The 18,901-nt window shown below is 43.9% G+C and overlaps 1 protein-coding gene across 1 annotated transcript in view; it reads right to left on the bottom strand.

The window, feature by feature from the left end:
* Usp10 (ubiquitin specific peptidase 10) overlaps window positions 1-18,901 on the bottom strand; it is a 57,935-nt gene that overhangs the window by 26,175 nt on the left and 12,859 nt on the right. Inside the window, exons 2-4 of the mRNA XM_036187757.1 lie at window positions 11,625-11,693; window positions 5,783-5,840; window positions 332-1,360 (exon numbers count right to left, since the gene is read on the bottom strand). Of these exons, the coding sequence (XP_036043650.1) occupies window positions 332-1,360; window positions 5,783-5,840; window positions 11,625-11,693 (1,156 nt within the window). The remainder of the gene's footprint in view (window positions 1-331; window positions 1,361-5,782; window positions 5,841-11,624; window positions 11,694-18,901) is intronic.

Raw genomic sequence — 18,901 nt, 5'->3', positions numbered from 1 at the left:
ATTATACAAAAAGTATACCCTAATTACAATACAGGACACATCTGTCACACATTCCAACACTACAACACCACAAAATGGAAATGAAATCTGTCAACAAGAACTCATTTTTTAAAAAATGAGGTTTTCCCACTTACATAAAGGCATGGCACCCTTTCCTTCCATCTTTCTTCTTGTGTATATTGTTTTACAACTAGATAATGTTAATGCATGCGTGCCCTTTACTTCCTGTTACTACACAGGTCAGCTACTACTGTTGTGGGTACCAATACACTTCACAATGTGTCCCTAAGACCTGATCCCATCTCCATTCAGCCTGTCTGTTTAACTGTACCTGCAATCTTTATGGCTACGGGATCCTCTGAAACTGGAACAAGCCCTTCTTTGACTTCCACCTGCTTTTCAGAGGCCAGGGGAGATGGGACAGGGGGGGAACACTTAGTTTCCACAAATGCCATGGGTGAGGAGGAAGAGGGCTTAGAATCATGAAAGAGGCTAGCCCAGGACTTTGTGGGCTGGCTAATGGGAATGGCCCCAGATGCAGAGAGCACACTGTCAGCAGGAGGTGACTGGCTCTCAGGCTTTGCAGGGTCCAAGTCTGTGCTTTCCTCAGTGTGCAACTCTACCCCATTGGCAGCAGTGTCCTCGCCCAAGGATTCAAGTATCTTTCCATTAGCAACAGCAAGATTCTCAGTAGTATCGGTGCCAGCGTAGGGCTGAGTCACAGCTGTCCTTAGAAGGCTGTCTGCAGGGAGGCAGGGTTGCTCCAAGTCAGTTCCATGGCAACCCTCGAGTAGCCCTGCAGTCCTGCCATCACCACCTAGTGTTCTGGGGAAAGGACTGTCAGGCACAGAGTCACTGATGAAGTCCATGGGAGTCTGAGGGCTGTCACAAGTCCTAGGCATAACTGAAGGAAGCATATCAACCATGAACTCTGCATCCTCCACACCCACGCTGTTTGTGACTGCTGAACTGGCATGGCCGTTGACCAGGGCAGCTGGGGAAACACCCTCATCACCACCATCTTTCAGGTAACTGTAGTATCCAGGGGGGCGCTTCTTCTTCTTTTTACGCTCCCTTTGACCAAGACCACCAGCACCACCATCATTCTCCAAGGTTTCTGCCTCCACATTAGAGCTGTTTTCCAGAGCCAGGGCTGAGCCTGGGTAATGGTCAATGGAGCTGTAGTTCTCATCTTTTTCTACGCCCTCAGGGGTCTTTTTAGAAGTTGTGCAACCAAGAATAAATTCAGGTGCCTGAGGGTTCAAGGTGCTTGAAATACTGTAGCTAGGGGTTCTCAGCAAACCATCACTTGGTTTGATGACTTCATCAACACCGAACTCAATCCTCTGATGTTCTTGTCCTGCCGAGAAGAAATAATCAGTCAATGTGCATCCACTCCAAGCACAGGGTGCAAACTAAGTAGTATCAGGATCATTTGTCCTCTTTGAGAGGTGACACCTTGTATTCTTTTCTAAAAGAGTTATGATAGGCTTTATGCCTATCTTAATAATCTGTTGAGAATGACATCTATAAAACAAGAGTAAATTGGGGATATGAAAAGTAGAGGTTTGTCCTTACCTGTGGTTATCTAGATAACTAAGACTTTCAAAAGACAAAAGGTAGAAATTAAACTAAACTTCTAATTAAAAAATTAGTGGGACATGCGACTCCAGTACTGGAGTGGTAGAGGTAGGATTAGGAATCCAAGATCACCCACCATTACATGGCAGTTGTACTATATAAACACATAAGTATCTGATTGCTTAAAAATATTCCTCAGACATACAGTTCAATGGTAGATAGCATCCTTACTTGGCTTTAATAACATCTTGTTTAAAGAAAAAAGAAAAGCATGTTGGCTCACACTGTAATCCCAGCAAGCAGAACTGAGGCATGAGAAGTCCAAGTTCCAGGTAGAACTACCCAGTGGGTCCATGGGCCTCCCTGCGAATAGATTTACTCGTGCTTGCTTTATGCCCAGGCTAAAAAGGTGTGGGCTCTGGGGGCACAACCTGAGACAGTAGTACATCAGCTTCTCCTTGGAAGCTGCAGAGCCATGAGCTCTGAAGCAGAGCCCTGATGCAGTCTGTGTGCAGTCAGGCCCTTCCAGTGTCTTTCTCTTGGCTCTTTTGGATTCTTCCAATGAACACCGTAACTGAGGTCTAGATGTGGCCCTTGCCTCAACAGCAGCTAACTAGTAACTAAATTCACACTGCATTGACCCCCCCCCCCAAGTGGTAAAGATACTTTCAGACCTAAAAAAACAAGTTAGGAGTGAAGTAAACTTTGAGTAAAATCTGAGGCAGAATTCACTGTGTAGCCCAAGGATCACAGGTATGCAACAATGTACCACTGCAAGCTCCAATATGCACTATTTTCAGTGAACCTCACCCTGAACCCCCGTAAGTGTCAAGGTGAACAGTGTATCTTAGTCCGTGCCTCTGAAAGAAGTCACTACAATCAGCTGTGTCCTTTCACATGGAAAACCACTGTTGTTTGATATTTTGGTGAAATGGTCATGTATGTGAAATTAATGAAAGGAAATATGCCTTCAAGTCTGGTATAGGGTAGCAATAGTTTTCAAGTCCTGCATTTCAAGGACAGAATTATAACCCCAAAAATATGTTCAAAGTATGTTTTATTCTAGAGGGCTTAAGACTTTTCACAGGAAGGGGAAAAAAAAGAAAAAGGATTCAGTGAGAAGCCAAGACATGCTAATCAGATAAAGGAGGAAGAGGATGCCCATAGCTGGGATGGGAAGAAAGGCTACCCTGTCCCAAACAGTGACTCTAAGAACACAACAGGTTTGCCTCTGTTTGCAGCTGGCCAATGAGCAGTTCTTTTGTCTCCTCACTTTGAAATGGATTCCAAAGTGTAAAGGCTTCTTTTACACCTGGGACAGCAGTCTAGTCCATAATGTTCCAAGGTACATCTAATCCACAATGCTTGGAGCTAGCTACCAGGTACAAACACTGAAGTCTGTGTGTTTGGAGGAAGACTACCCTTTGAGACATGTATACCATGAAGTCATTCAGAATTACTGTGTTCTGTGCTATGAAGCTTACACAATTTGCCTTCCACATCCATTCTTAACCTTATCAGAGAACACTATTCTAGGATGTGACATGGTATCAGTGAAACACTCCAGCATCTACCCACCATGGTACTTCAGGATAGTTCTTATTCTCACAAGGGGCACACTGACAGTAGAAAACTTAGACTGAGACCCTCTTTCAGGTGAAGAAAGGAGAGGCCTGCCAACATGACTTTGAATAGGAGTCAACCCCCTTGGTGTGTGGGCAGAATGTCTGCCAGGGAAGGAGAACAGCTAGTGAAATCAGGGGTTCCAGGCTGGGGATGGATTGGTAGTTAAGAGCACCGGCTGCTCTTCCAGAAGACCCAGGTTCAGTTCCCAGCACCCACATGGCAGCTCACATTGTCTGGAACTCTAGTTCTAAGAGATTCCATGTCCTCTTCTGGCTTCTATGGGCACCAGGAATACACTTAAAAGGTATGCCACACACCTATTCTTAAAAACAAAAACAAAAGGGCATCTTAAAGAACATTTCTCAAAGTGAGTTCCTTCAAGTAAATATACCTCCATGGTGTGTTAGAGATTTCCTAAGCAGGGAAGACAAGGTTCCTGCTTAGGGAGTTTACATTTACAAGACCAACATGAATTATCAAAGATTAACAGGGCAAAAGAAAGGAAAGAAGGCCAGGCAGAGCCAGGCAGATCTCTGTGAGTTCGAGGCCAGCCTGGTCTACAAAGCAAGATCCAGGACAGTCACCAAAACTACAGAGAACCCTGTCTTGAAAAAAATTTAAATTTAAATTTAAAAAAAAAAAACCCCCCCCCCCCCAGAGAAAGGCAAGAGGGATTGCAGATGAGGTTCAGTGGGAGGCTGACTGGTCAGTACAAGAAAAGACTGTGAAAGCTTATGAATATACTGCTCCAGTTGGGTGGGGTGACAGCCTTTAACCACAGCATTTCCATGGAATCTATGCAGAAAGCAGCAGAATTTCAACGGTTAACTTGATAGATAGCAAGGACACACTGATTCAAAGTTCAGCAACTGCCTAGAAAGTGGCAGATAAAGTGCAAGGCATGATAAGGTGCCCTAAGGTCACCTGCTGTGACTGCCTATGCTGGGAGGCAGAGGAGAAGGAAGCACTTAGGTCATGCATTCTCACACATACTGGAGGGTCACAGCATTTTAAATAGACACTAGGCAATGTCAGACATTCAGAAAGGAATGTGGTCCCTGTCACCTCTGCTGGGCAGTCTTAAAGGGAGGCAGATTATTACAGTGGTAATGGAAGGCTCTATGGCAGTGCTTCTCAACCTTCTAATGCTGTGACCATTTAATACAGTTCTTCATGTTGTGGTGACCCCATCCATAACATTATTCCACTGCTACTTCATAACTGTAATTCTGCTACTGTTATGAATTGCAACATAAATATCTGATATGCCGGATATCTGATGTGACTCCAAAGGGGTCATGACTCACAGGTTGAGAACCACAGCTCTACAGTGAGAAAATTGAACAGGCTTTAGAGAAAAGAGCCTGTGAGTGGTCCTACCAATTAACTGTGCAAAAAGGCATTAAGACTCTGGAAGCAGCCCAGCTTTAATCCCAGCACTCAGGAAGCAGAGCCAGGTGGATCTCTGTGAGTTCAAGGCCAGCCTGGTCTACAGAGCGAGATCCAGGACAGGCACCAAAACTATAGAGAAACCCTGTCTCGAAAAACAAAAAACAAAAAAACAAAAGGGGGGGGGGGGGGCCTGGAGAGATGGCTCAGCGGTTAAGAGCACTAGGTTTTCTTCCAGAGGTTCTGAGTTGAATTCCCAGCAACCACATGGTGGCTCATAATCCTCTGTAATGAGATCTGGCGCCCCTCTTTGGCCTGCAGGGACACATGCACACAGAATACTGTATATACAATAAATTTAAAAAAAAAAAATTTTTTTTTTAAAGACTCTCGAAGCTTTTTCAGCAAAATTAAAGCCAGGCCTGAAAGAGAGAGCAGAGAATGGAGACAAGGAGCCAGGAACAATAAGTGGGCAGAGATGGATACAACCCAACACCAAGGCAGGGGACAAGGCCACTGACAAGAGAGAAGAGTTAACACACGGGAAGGAACAGACCATTGCAGACCAAGGGACCCAGACTCCTGGAGTTGGACACCAGATTAAAGAGCAGGTCGCTTCTAGAGCTCTGTTCGATTTGCTAATTGTACTAAGCTATTATTAAACCTGCCCGTTCCCTTCAGATCTCCTATTACAGCTCACTGCAGAACTGCTAATATTTCTATTAGTCACTTTCTGAGATGTTACTGTAGAAAAGGCCAGCTAAGTCTTTTCAAGCTTATACGTCAACCCAATTAACACACTATCATGAATCTGACATGCTAACTAAACATGGAATCCAATCCCTGGCTCTTAAAAAATTGATTTTCTTTTAGATCCTTTGAAGCCACCAGGAACCTTATCTGGTCTGGTTGAGTTTGGGCCTGTGGTGACTGCACAACCAAGATGCGTTAAACATCAGTGCTATACAGTCACATATGCAGGCCTCTCCTTTCTTCACCTGAAAGAGGATCTCAGTTTGAGCTTTCTGCTGTCAGTGTGCCCCTTGTGAGAATAAGAAGAACTATCCTGAAATATCATAGCCCCACCTCAAATAAATGAATAAACTCTTAAGTGGGGGGGGGGAAAAAGATATGAACCAATGGAGGACATGTTTGCAGGTTTCATGCCACACGTGATTCAGCTTACCATCTGGTAGTTCATCTTCAGCCTCTATGCCACAAAGAGTTCCACTGTATGGAGGGAGCTGCATAAGAAATCAGAAAGCAAATCTTAACAGAGGATTAAAACTCAACATAAGTCACTGCATTAATTCAATACTTCCTTAAGTTCCATCTCATGACATCACTTTCCCAGAAAGACACACATAAAAATCTGGTAAAATCTGAATCCAACAGTTTAGGAATACTTTCAATTATTTACCATTACTAAATACACTAAATAATATTAAATAAACCATTACTAAATACACTGAAATGAGGCTGGAAAACTGAAAACAGACTCCTGATGTGTGTATAGGCTACACTGAAACCCTTCCAACACATCCTGCCTGCCTTTCTTCCTTCCACAGGATATATGTCAGTGGTGAGCCCAGATCCTGTGCTGTCCGTCCACTGGTAGAAATGGCCATTCTTGATTGTTGAGTGGCAAACAGCAACACAGCTGGCAGATGTAGAGCCCAGGCTCTGGGCAGATGGCAGAAAGAAGCCCATAGGAAGAAAGGGCCTGGAAACTGGCTCCCTTCTTATACAGTGTCCCATGCAACTAAATTAATGGTTGGAAATCACCTTTCTTGTTTGGAAGAAAGAAAACATATGCCTGGATACTTTGTGAAAACCATGGAGATTTTATGAACCTCTCAAATACTTCTTCCTGCCAATTCCACATTATGTAAGAGCTGGGGGTGTCTGAGAGGTGAGTAGACAGAACAAAACAACACCTGCTGCAGCATTTTCTGTCTGGTCACTAAAGTCCAGAACATAGCCCAACAGTCTGTAGAGCCTAGGGTGTGCAACTTAAGGTCTCTAGCTGTGCTCATGCCAATCAATCACTATCTGCTGTTTTAGTGGTCTCCAATGGACTCTTGGAGGTAGCCAACGCAATGGTTATAAGAGGTAAATTTACTCCTCCCACTGTGCCCCCATGGTAATGACAAATAACAAGAAAAACACAGTGACTGGAAAGGAACCCAGCCACCCAGGACTTGGCGCCAAGAGGCAGCCCAGTACCGAACACCCTGACACACAACAAACCCCTCATGTCATCACTGACAGCACACAGAAGCTGTGTGCTATAGCAATCTCAAGGAAGCTTCTATGTGGGGGAATGTCTTTCTGTACACTGTGAATATATGTCATTCCCACCGGTTAATAAATGAGCTGCTTTGGCCTATGGCAAGGCAGCTTAGAGGAAGGTAGGAAATCCAAGGAGACAGGGAAGAGAAAGGCAGTGTCTGTGGAGAGATGCCAGCCTACGGCCCAAGGAACAACATGCCAGCTGACCAGTAAGCCACAGAACAAGGAGCAAAACACAGACTAGTAGGAATGGGTTAATTAAAGTTATAAGAGCTAGTCAGCAAGAGGCCTGCCATAGACCATACAGTTTGTAAATAATATTAAGCCTCTGAGTGATTATTATGTAAGAGGCTGCAGGACCTCGGGGCTGGGTGGGACCAGAAAAACTTCTGGCTACACTTCTAAGCAAAGTCCTTTCTCTCTACAATCACAGAAAAAAGACCAGACACCCTTACATAGAAAGTCTGCTCTATCACTGGTACTAGAATGACCCCTGGAGACAGAAATCTATGAGGCACAGAAAGGTGTTAAGAATCAATCCAGGGGCTGGAGAGATGGCTCAGTGGTTAAGAGCACCAACTGCTCTTCCAGAGGTCCTGAGTTCAATTCCCAGCACCCACATGGTGGCTCACAACCATCTGTAATGAGATCTGGCACCCTCTTCTGTATACATACATAAATAAATCTTAAAAAAAAAAACAAAACAATAAATTTTAAAAATAAATAAAAAAGAATCAATCCATTCACACAAAAATCACTGTGACACTGGGAAACCTTTTGAATCCAACTCTGGGAGGGAGGACCAGTCAGTAGTAGTGCATGTGCCTACTGGGAGAGAGTGCATGTACACCCCAGGAGTCCACACAGCAACTTCACTTGTAGTGTATAGAGATGGGGTCTCTGGAATGTAGTAAGAGCGGATAAGACAGTAGGGTAGAGCCTCCATTACTGAACCCTTTTATAAGAGAGACAGACAGTAAACTACCCCTGGGACTATTCATCAGATCAGCACAACACAAGCCACCAACTCCTGCACCCCCAGACCTTGTAAGGCCAGAACTCCTAAGCTAGTTCTTCTCAAAACAGCCACCCCCACATGGGGCAAGTCATGTTAATGGCACTAGCATCATCAATAATATGGCTGAGAAGGGCAGTGATGTTCAAAACACTGAACAAGGGTTCCTAACACTCCTGTTCTCAAAGACCCCAGGAGGGACTTCTGTGACAGCAGACAAATAGGGAAGCCAGGCTACCTGTTCTAACCAATTAACAGATCACCATCAATGCTTGCCAAAGCTGGCCATATTGGGATCTCAATCCCCATTGGCATCAGAAGGGGAGAGTCTTTCACCAATATGTCTCTGCCATGTTGGGCTTCAGCTGTAGCCTTTAGCCCAGCTATGGTGGGTTAAGACTTCTGTCTGTTGGGCTGGGGATTTACCTCAGTGGCAGATCACTTGCCTAGCAAGCCCAAGGCCCTGGGTTCGATCCTCAGCTTTAAAAAAAAAAAAAAAGAAAAGGCTTCTGTTGGTCTTTTCTGTGTCGAACACACAGATTGCAAGCCCAGCGACACTTGGAGATCTTTGGCAACAGTTAACTCTGCAGCTCTCACAAGATTGAGCCTGTATGATAATGAGTATTCAGAGATGGGTAATACCTGGGGGGGCGCTCATCAACCTAAGACAGAGCGCCTGTGTGGCCTGGACAGGTGTCTCCATGACAGGTAAGGTGACCTGCTGACGTCCCACGCAACCTAAATCAGAAGCTAATTTTTTAGTAAAAGGGGGCGACTGTAGGGCCCTGACTCTGGTTTTGGGTAACTGTTGCCTTGCTTGCTGACCTTGACCTTGATATCCTCCCTATGCTAATTCCCTGTGAGATTCCACCCTCCTGAATGCTTAAGGGAAATTCCTGTGTATCCTGCAAATTGGGCGTTAACAGCTTAGATGCAAGATTGTAAAACATCTGAAAGCAAACTTCTGCCCTCCTGTAAGTCTGTATTTAAGACCTCCTCCCTCCTTCAATAAATGGCATTCGACATTCAAAAAAAAAAAAAGGGAAAGAAAGAAATTTTTGAAGACAGCGATGTTCTAAAACAGGAAGTGGAGATGGTGTCATGGGCTTAAGTAAAATCTATCAAATTGTGCAAACAGGAAAATTGTATACTATGTGAATTATCTGTCAATAAATATAAAAAATTCTGTCTCTTATACATCAAACCAAAAATGTAACTCCCCACACAAATGTGAGAAACTGGAGACAAAGTAGGATCAGCTTATTCTGTGAACTGTGTAAGCCTGGGGCCCTACACAGGGTAATGTTTCCAGTTTCCTCAAACATTCTCAAACTTCCTCAGTCAAATGGCCTCAGGAACACAACCCCCTAATCTGAAAGCCAGCCACTGAGACACCAATCAAGGGGGCTGAAGACATGTCTCAGCAGCTAAGGGAGCTTACCTTTTTTTTTTTGGGGGGGGGGGGGGTGTTTGTTTTGTTTTTTCCTGGATCTCGCTCTGTAGACCAGGCTGGCCTTGAACTCACAAAGATCCGCCTGGCTCTGCCTCCCAAGCGCTGGGATTAAAGGTTTGCGCCACCATTGCCCAGTGCATACTACTCTTGAAGAGGACTCACTGTCAATCAGTTCACAACAGCCTATAACTCTAGCTCCAGGAAATCCAACACCATGGGCATTGTACACGTAAGTACACAAACCACATCCAGACACACACATACATATAATTAAAAAAAAAAAAAAAAAATCAACCTAGCCGGGCGGTAGTGATGCATGCCATTGATCCTGGCACTTGGGAGGCTGAAACAGGTGGATCTCTGAGTTCGAGGCCAGCCTGGTCTACAGAGCAGGTTCCAGGACAGGCTCCGAAAGCTACAGAGAAACCATGTCTCAAAAAAAAAAAAAAAAAAAAAAAAAAAATCCATCTAAGGCGGAGCTTAGCAGTGCTCGCCTTTAATCCCAGCATTTGAGAGGTAGAGGCAGGCAGACCTGGTCTACATAGTGAGTTCTAGGACAACCAGGGGTACATAGGGAAACCCTATGCTCCCCCCAAAGAAAACCCTTAAATGACAATGAATAGCCTTATCTGTACCCCCCCCCCAACACACACACACTCCTACCTGTGCCTACAGTCTGAGCTATGGTGCTGGGGTGATCTGTTCAGTAACACTTGATGCGTGTGTTGCTTCCAATACTAAGATCTGAGCATCTCCTGGAATAAACACTTTTCAAGCACCAGTAATAAGATAATGACTGGGGCTCAAACACATCGACTAAAATACCTGACTATTCTCCACTAGGGAGATCTACTTTCAAGTCACTGCTCATAAACCAGAGCACAGCTCTGGAAATACGAGCAATCCTTATAAACAACATCAATATTTAAGATCACACAGAACTCACCTGTTTGTTTCTCCCTGGCACCCTATCTTACAGGGCAATTTTTTAAACAAGGACCTAAGATGAGCACAAAAGCTCTTGGCTGTGATGCTCACTTTAACTCTCCCTGTCCCCGCCCCACCTGCACCTCCACCCCCAGTTCTTGACCTGAGATACAGAAGAAAGTGATTCACTAAATTTTTATAGCCCTCAGCATATGGAGAATAGAGCCAGATCCTAAGCTATACCACAGTCATAGGCAGGAACATGAACATATACCATTTTGCTTGCTGGAGTGAGTGCACAGTGGCCCATGTCTTTAATCTCATCTCTTGGGGACAGACACAAGTTGATCTCTGTGAATTCAAGGCCAGCCTGATCTACTTAGCAAGTTCCAGGCCACAGTGAGACCCTGTCTCCAAAAATTGAAGAAAAAAAAAAACAAAAAAAAGCCGGGCTGTGGTGGTGCACACCTTTAATCCCAGCACTTGGGAGGCAGAGCCAGGCGGATCTTTGTGAGTTGTGAGTTGGAGGCCAGCCTGGTCTACAGAGCAAGATCCAGGAAAGGTGCAAAGCTACACAGAGAAACCCTCTCTCGAAAAACAAAAAAACAAAACAAAAGAAAAAAGTGTGTAGAGAGGGAATCTATGGGATAGAAGGCCAAAGAAGTGAGACACCATCACGTACTCCCTCAGGAACCCACTAACCCAAACAAGGAGTCCTACACTAAACTAACATAGTATAATAAATAAATTACAATGTGTGTGAGGAACCTACTGAGCAATTAAAATCAGAAAGCAGGTGCTGAAGAGGTGGCTCAGCACTTACAGAGTTCAGTTCTCAGTATCAACAACATGGCTCACAACCATCTATAACTCCAGGGTATCTGATACTCTGTTCTGATCTCCATGGGCATCAAGCATGCAAATGGTACATATAGATACAGGCAAAACACTCATACACATAAAACAATCTTTAAACAAACAAACAAATAGTAACAACAACAAAAGTACAAATGTATACTCGTAAACTCGGCATAAAGGGAACTGCAAAGGGACAATCTTAAAGCACACAGCATTTGACACTTCCTGTGGACACAGTGTGCTGCCCACCCTAGCAGTCACTACCTCTGGGAAAGGTAGGCAGGAAGAAGAAATAGGGGTTCAACTGGGTGTGCAACTATACTTAACATCTTCAAAATTTAGAGCAAATACAAGAGCTAACAAGTGGGTCCAGCACACTCCTGGTGTAGTCTCTACTCATCTACGCATTAGGTCTCTCAATTAAAGAGAAAGTGAACTGTCAATCATTTCAACACATGAGTGCACGAAAACAATTTTTCTTACCTCAACTGAAGAGCGAGGAGTCACAAAAAACTGATTGAATTCATCAGGGCTGAAATCGCCAAAAATATACTGAAAATGATAAGAATGCTTGATTACATTCAATATACACATTACTTATTTTTTTAAAAGCCACATATTATACAGTGTTTGTCCTATGAAACACTTGGACTAGAATTCCCCAAATCCTTTTCAAGTAAGAAATGAGGAGCTGAAAGCTGAAGTTCCCAGGGGTGGTATTTCCCCATGACATGCAAAAAAAGGGGGGGGGGGGGCACCTAACCTCTCCTATTAACTGTCGAAGAACAAGGTTGAAAATGCTTATTTTGAATCAAGTCAAGTGTGGTCACAGAGCATGCAGGCTCCTGCCTGTGGGAAAACTTCCTGGTTCACCTTTTCACCTCCATTTAGCTTTTAGCTGAGTCACATCATTACCCACCTTCATTTCATTTTTCTCTGCCAAAGGACAGCAAATTTCGTAGAAAAGTGTCAGTGATCCTGACTAACAATCTTTAAAGACATGTTATTTACTCTAGACATGAACTATAATAGGACTCAGATAGGTATTGTTAGAATTCCTAGCAGCACTCCCCCAGCTACATTATTGCACATGCGTAGTCCAGTAGCCAGGCAAGTTGCTTAGTCATCCCAGGGCCTATGTAATCCATGCACTGTGTGGCTTTTCTCACACAGTAAACAGCGCCGCTTATAATAAATGACACATATGGTAGACAAAACCCTCTATCTTCATAGAGTGCTGGGTGTGATCTTCCCTGACAGGATCTGATATAGCTAAGTCTGCCAGGAGGCCACCAGCTCCTAGGAGCTTTAAGAAGTCTACTACTAACAAGTATCATCATGGAAGATTTACACAGCATTCATTCCTTTAGCCAGTAACCTATGTGTAAAACTCAGGACTGAGTACAAGTCGAGCTGTGTCTTCAGCTCTATTGAAACTTTGAGTCTAGAAATGACTTACAGGGAAGTTTATAAACCTGTGTTCTATAACAAACAAAAGTATTACAGTAAATAATATTCATTATTTTGCAAAAAGCCACTGTTGGAAAGAGCATTTCCTAGGCCATTTGGCTGTCTACCAAAACCATAACAACCACTGAAAACAAAACAGTCCCCACATACCACTCACATATGACCAAGTCTACAAGGGAACTGGACTGATGGCGATGGTGGAAACACTGAGATTCGCCACGGTTTAGTCTTCTTGTGAAATGCTTTGGGACTCAGCCTTTTACCAATCACTTACAACACAGGAAAGCTTATATTAATTAACATCACTCCCAGTATGGCCGGTGAAAAACAACAGAAGAAACACATAAGAAAGGAACTATCCTATCAGAGAACAGAAGGGTGTGAAAACCAAATTAAGTTCAAAACACTAATTAAAAAAACTCAACTTGTTTTTTAGTGGCAGAAGCAGTGTATACAGCAACTGGCCAGTTTTGAAACTCAAGAAGTACTTTTACCTAGAATGCTATATTTATTTTCACAGAATTCCATCCTATAAATATTTTACACAAAGTATATAAAACTTTCTCAAAAGACCAGGGATGTGGTGGCTCAGTGGCAAAGCAAATGAAAGACCTGGGTTCAACGTCATCACCGCTAACATCCAAACACCTGTGTGCAGATTTGTAAATCCCACTAAATGAACTATGGTGACAGACAGAGATGGATACAGAAGTAGGATCCACGGAACTCAGAGAGAGTGAGAATTAAATCTGACATGTTGGATCTTTTGAAGCTAGAAGTTATGGGTGGCTGCAAGCTGCCTGATATGGGTGGGTGCTGGGAGCTGAACCCAGAAGGGCAGCAAGAGTGCTAACCATTGAACCAGCTCTCCAACCCAAAAATGTTCATTTAAATTACACTTCTAAACACAATTCCTAATGTGTCCATATGCAAGGAAGTTTTTTAAAGTGATGGCTTTAATCCATTAAGGGCTAAAATCTAAATCTTAGAAATGTACCAGTAGAGAGAGAGGAACCAAGATCACATGCCTTCCAGCCTGGACTACAAATCCAGGCTCCTTCACTGGAGGAGGAACTAAGTGCTTAGAAGACCCCAGTGGAAATCTCTCCTGATACTTTCATTTAGTTCATTATTTGTCCAGTATCACTTGAAAAAAAAATCTGCTCTAATGTTTTTCTTACAGATTCACACCTGGGCATAGTGGTATATGCCTTTAGTCTTAGCACTAGAGAGGCAGACAGGCATCTATCAGATCTCTGTTAGTTCAAGGCCAACCAAGACAACATGTTACAGACAGAAAGCTTCAATATATGACTGAACAAAGAAGCCCCCAGCACCACCATGTGACGAGAAATAAAAATGCACATTTTTGTTTACACCCAGTCTGACAGAGCTCTATGGAGGTGGACAGTTGCACATGGAGGTGGGGGTGTTTTGGAATTTTTGTTGTTAAATTATGTTTTATTCAAGAAACTACTTAGGGACTAAAGAGATGGCTCAGTAGCTGCTGTTGCAGAGAACCTAGGTTCAATTCCCAACATTCCAATGATGGCACACAACTGTATCCCAAGTTCCAGGGGATCCAATACATTCTTCTGGCCTCCATGGGCACCAAGCATGCACATGGTGCACAGAAATACATTCAGGCAAAACAGAAACTAATTAAGATGTCAATATAGCACTCAGGAGGCAGAGGCAAGTGGATCTCTCTAAGTTTGAGGTCAGCCTGGTCTACAAGGTGAGTTCCTTGACAGCCAGAGCTGTGTAGAGAATCCATCTCAAAAAAAAAAAAAAAAAAGGGAAAAGATGTGTTGGTATAAATAACAGAGTTCACTTCCAAACACGCTCAAATCTATCCCTGCACAGGCACTGACTGTCCATGAGTGAAGACTTCTACCATCAGATGACACTCCGCTGAAAACACTCAATCCATCTAAGGATACCATGAGAACTGTTAACTAGAAGCTATGTGACACCAAGTACCATTTAGTGAATGACAATGAAATGGATAGCCAGAGCTGTCTGTTTGCAACTCCATCCTGACTCCCTTCCCACTGGTTCGTGTACATCAATTGATTACTCCATCAAAACACATGAAGCACATCCTCCTGCTGTAATGAAATCTATTTTCATGCGTTTTTGTAAGTAAGCCATTACACCACTAATATAAAAGGTTTATTTCAGTTTTGTTGCTGAAGCCAGACAGTGATGTTCTGCCATCTGGAGCATCCACTTCAGAGGAGCCTGGGTCAGGGTCTCCACCTACTGTGAATATATCCACATAGGCCTCTTCTGTGCACCAGCTTTGCTCACACAAAAATCATTTTGATGGGACACAGTAAAGATGTGTAACAGAAGCCCTGATGGCATTGTCAAAGGTCGGAAAGATGAAGACACTGAGATCTGAGGCCAGGGGACTCATTAAAAATAGGGAGTGGGGGCTACAACTATACTGGATACACAAATACATCTGCCTAACCAAAGTGACTCCTATGTAAGTGGTAACCAGTTAAACATCCCCCAGGAAGCTGCATGGACAGCCCAGGAGTTAAAGAGCACCTGAATTCCATTCCCAGCACCCACATGGTAGTTCACAAGCATTGCCATGGAATTCTACTCCTTCTTCTGACCTCTGAAGAGCACATGGTACACAGAAACACAGGCAGGTACACATACGGGGCTGGAGAGATGGCTTAGCAGTTAAGAGCACTGACTGCTCCGGCAGAGGACCCAGGTTCAATTCCCAGCACCCACATGACAGCTCATAACTGTCTGTAACTACAGTTCCAGGGGACCCAACACCCTTCCACAGGCAAAACAAACACCAATGCACATATAAATAAATAGATATATAGATAGATAAATAATTATAAAAAATATCCTGGGTTGGGGATTTAGCTCAGTGGTAGAGTGCTTGCCTAGCAAGCACAAGGCCCTGGGTTCAATCCTCAGCTCCACCAAAAAAAAAAAAAAAAAAATCCACATATATAAAATAAATAAGAGTCACTCTGAAAAGCATTTATATCACTATCACTATTGCAGAGTGCTGCTCAGAGAACAAGCCTTAAAAATAGTTTACATTTATAGGAAGGAGAAAAAGGAAATTACAATATGCTGATAAAACTGCAAACAGCAGAGGCCAAGCTCCAGGGAGTGGCACACACAAACAATATAAGAGAAGAACTGGAAGAAAGACAAAGACATCTGCTCAGAAATAGTCTCTTGCCAGGGAAGGTGGAGAAGATGCTCCAGGTTCACCTGCAGAAGCATAAATGAGAATACAGGAAACTATCTGCCAGCAAGGGAAACTTAAGGGCTGCCATTACTGCATGGCACTAGGGGGCACCAGAGAACAGCATTCTCGGCCCCTAAGACTTCACCTCTAGAAATTCAACTGAATATGTCCACAGCCCTCAAATTAATGTTCTTTGCCTTTTGAAAAGGTTCCTGGTAATTTGAGGGGCAGCTCTGAGACAAGTAATCAGCTGATGCTTTGCTCTGTTCAGTACTTCTCAGTTTCCAAGGGAGATGGCAGTCACCATAAGCTCTTAGGACGACAGTCTCCCTACCACTGCAGTGTGCAACTATGCAGACAGGCTGAAGCCCGCCACAGCCAACAAAGGGGTTCTGGTCAGTCTTCCTGCTATCTGGGAGGTTTGGGCCATCCTTCAAAGCAACAGATACTGTGAGGGAGCAAAGCCTTCATTCTCCCTGCAGAAGATAAGCTGGGTCAGGTAGCTCCAGACTTCTCACCAACTGACAAAGCTCGTAGGTAGGACTGGGGTGGGGGATACTTGGCATTTGTGAGGCTCTGACCCGTGTCCCAAGCATGACAAACACAAAACAAAACAAGCAAAAACAAGAAAGAAGGGGAAACATGGACCTGGAAACAACACACCAATACCTGCTCAACAGGACCTTAACTAGAAAAAGGCCACCGCTGAAAAGGGGAAGTGAGCCGGGTGTGGTGGTGCACGCCTGTAAACCCAGTGCTCAAGAGGCAGAGGCAGGTGGGTTCCTGTTGAGTTTAAGGCCAGCCTGGTCTACAGAGCTAGACAGCCAGAGCTACACAGAGAAACTGTCTATACAATTTAAAAAAAAAAAAAAAAAAAAGAGGCACACTCTGGAGTGGTCTGGTGGCTTGGGAAATACCTGAAGGTGACACTGCTGAGTCCATGCAAACCAGGAGTCTCACTGACATAACAATATTTATTTTACTAAGCACCACCTACCCCAGGTGAACTGTGTGAGACTGAGGATAATCTGAGCAGATGCCAAGGATTCAGGACATCACGATATCCATAGGCTGTCATAATACAAGTGAACTGCAGGCTGATGAGTGCTACAAATAGCAGGGGAAACGCTATTCATTTCTCCCCTGACAGAACTACATTAATCCTGCTTTGCTTTCTGGGAAGAGGGTCCTGAGCAGAAGGGAACAAAGCCATTAGCATTACAAAGCCATTTTCCCAGACAGCAACACCCAGCTTTGGAGAGTAGTGTTTCAGTTTGGTGTTAAAGTAAAGTAGCTTTGTAGGCATATTTTATTCCAACTACTAAAATTTTGTCAGGCTTTAAACGGGCTAGCTGCATATTCTTGGTACTTCCATTGAAAACTTGAGCTAAGCTGTTGCTACAGATGCAATCTCAAAATTAGAAAGCATGATTCATGTAACAAAACCCTACTGTTATCAGCTTTCTAGTCCTTTCTATAGAACAGCAATGGCTGCTCACAAAACACACTCACTATGCTAGACCTCCTAAGACATACAACAGTGGACTAACTGGGAAGTGAGTTCCAACTATTTTCCTAAACACTACACTTACCTTGGAGCCAACCTTAAGAAAAGGGGAAATGGAAAAGAGGCAGATAAAGGACAAAAACAGTTTCGTCATTCTCCTGGGACAGGACTGAGGAATGAGCTCTGACCAGCAGGCACCAGTTCCCCTGGAAGGGTGAGAACTTCGGGGGGCATGGAAATATTCTGTAACTGTATGGGTGCTACAGTGGGCATGTGTACTGTACAGGACTGGAGCTCAGTACATTGCTGTTAGTTCACTGTGGTGGCCTGCTCCCCTTGAAATCTCTAACCCAACCCTTGGCCAAGACTTCACCAACTACTGACTAAGGCTGAGCAAATTACAGTTAATTACAGAAACGTGTAGGTATCCTGTGTTCTACAGGATTCCCCACTGAATGACATTGCTAGAACCAAACCAACAGACTCAACAGCTGAAGGTCAGCTACCAGGAAGGAAGTCACATCAATAAGCTTTCACTTGAAAGGCAGAGGCCATAACTGATCTAGCTTGCTGGCTTTCCCAGTGGTCTGCCTAAACACCCTGAAAATCTAGAGCACATAGTGAACTGTACGCACCTCTTTAAGATGGAAGTCGATATAGAATCTCCCCTAGGCTCAGCAGGTAAGGGTGCTTACTGCCGAGACTCAGTTCAATCATCCTAACCTTTCCAGTAGAGGGAGAACCAGCTCCCAGAGTTGTTCTTTGACCACTGTGGTACCAATAAATAAATGCCCCTCCCCCCAAAAAAAGATGTTTTCTATGGCCAGGGTTACACAGCTTCACAGAAAAATCCTGTCTCAAAAAACCAGAAAACAAAAACAAAACAAACAAAAAAACCTAACCAAAAAAAAAAAGGTTTTTAGGGGCTACAGTGAGGGCTCAGAGGTTAGGATCACTGGCTGCTCTTACAAGAACCCAGGTTGAATTCCCAGTACCTACAGGATCCCTCAAAACCAACACCTATGACTCCAGTTCCAGGGGACTGGATGACTTCTTCTGACCTTAGAGTACCAGGTACACATCTGTGCAAACAGAACAAGTATTTTTTTTTAAATAGAAAATATAACCTGAAACCTCAGAAATTCTCTACAGGAAGGAGTATGTGGGGCCCAGAATCTGGACATCCAGAAGGAAAGAGCCAACTGGCCATCAGTGCTGCTTGCTGCACAGAAGCAGAAAACCAGCCCCTCTTAGAGTTGCAGCACACTAGGGCCATGCCTGTAACAACTGGATCAGTGGCTGGGGTGGAGTCCAGCCCACAGAAGGCTGATGGATTCTGACTTGCTTGAGTTCAGAATCTCTGAATGGGGGCAATTCCAGGGCCTAAGAGAACGCTCTTCCACTGTCAGTTCCTGACTAAGAATGGGAAAAACAAAACAGAAAACAGGAAGGTAAGGAGTTATTTCTTTGTGTAGTTATATGACCCATTTATTCAATGAATGGATGGACTGACAAATGGAATCTTTGAGCCATACCAATCATTAGCAA

The sequence above is a fragment of the Onychomys torridus genome, chromosome 5 (assembly GCF_903995425.1).
Source record: "Onychomys torridus chromosome 5, mOncTor1.1, whole genome shotgun sequence".
Lineage (NCBI taxonomy): Eukaryota > Metazoa > Chordata > Mammalia > Rodentia > Cricetidae > Onychomys > Onychomys torridus.
The sequence above is the reverse complement of the archived record's forward strand: the minus strand, read 5'-3'. Positions and strand labels throughout refer to the sequence as shown.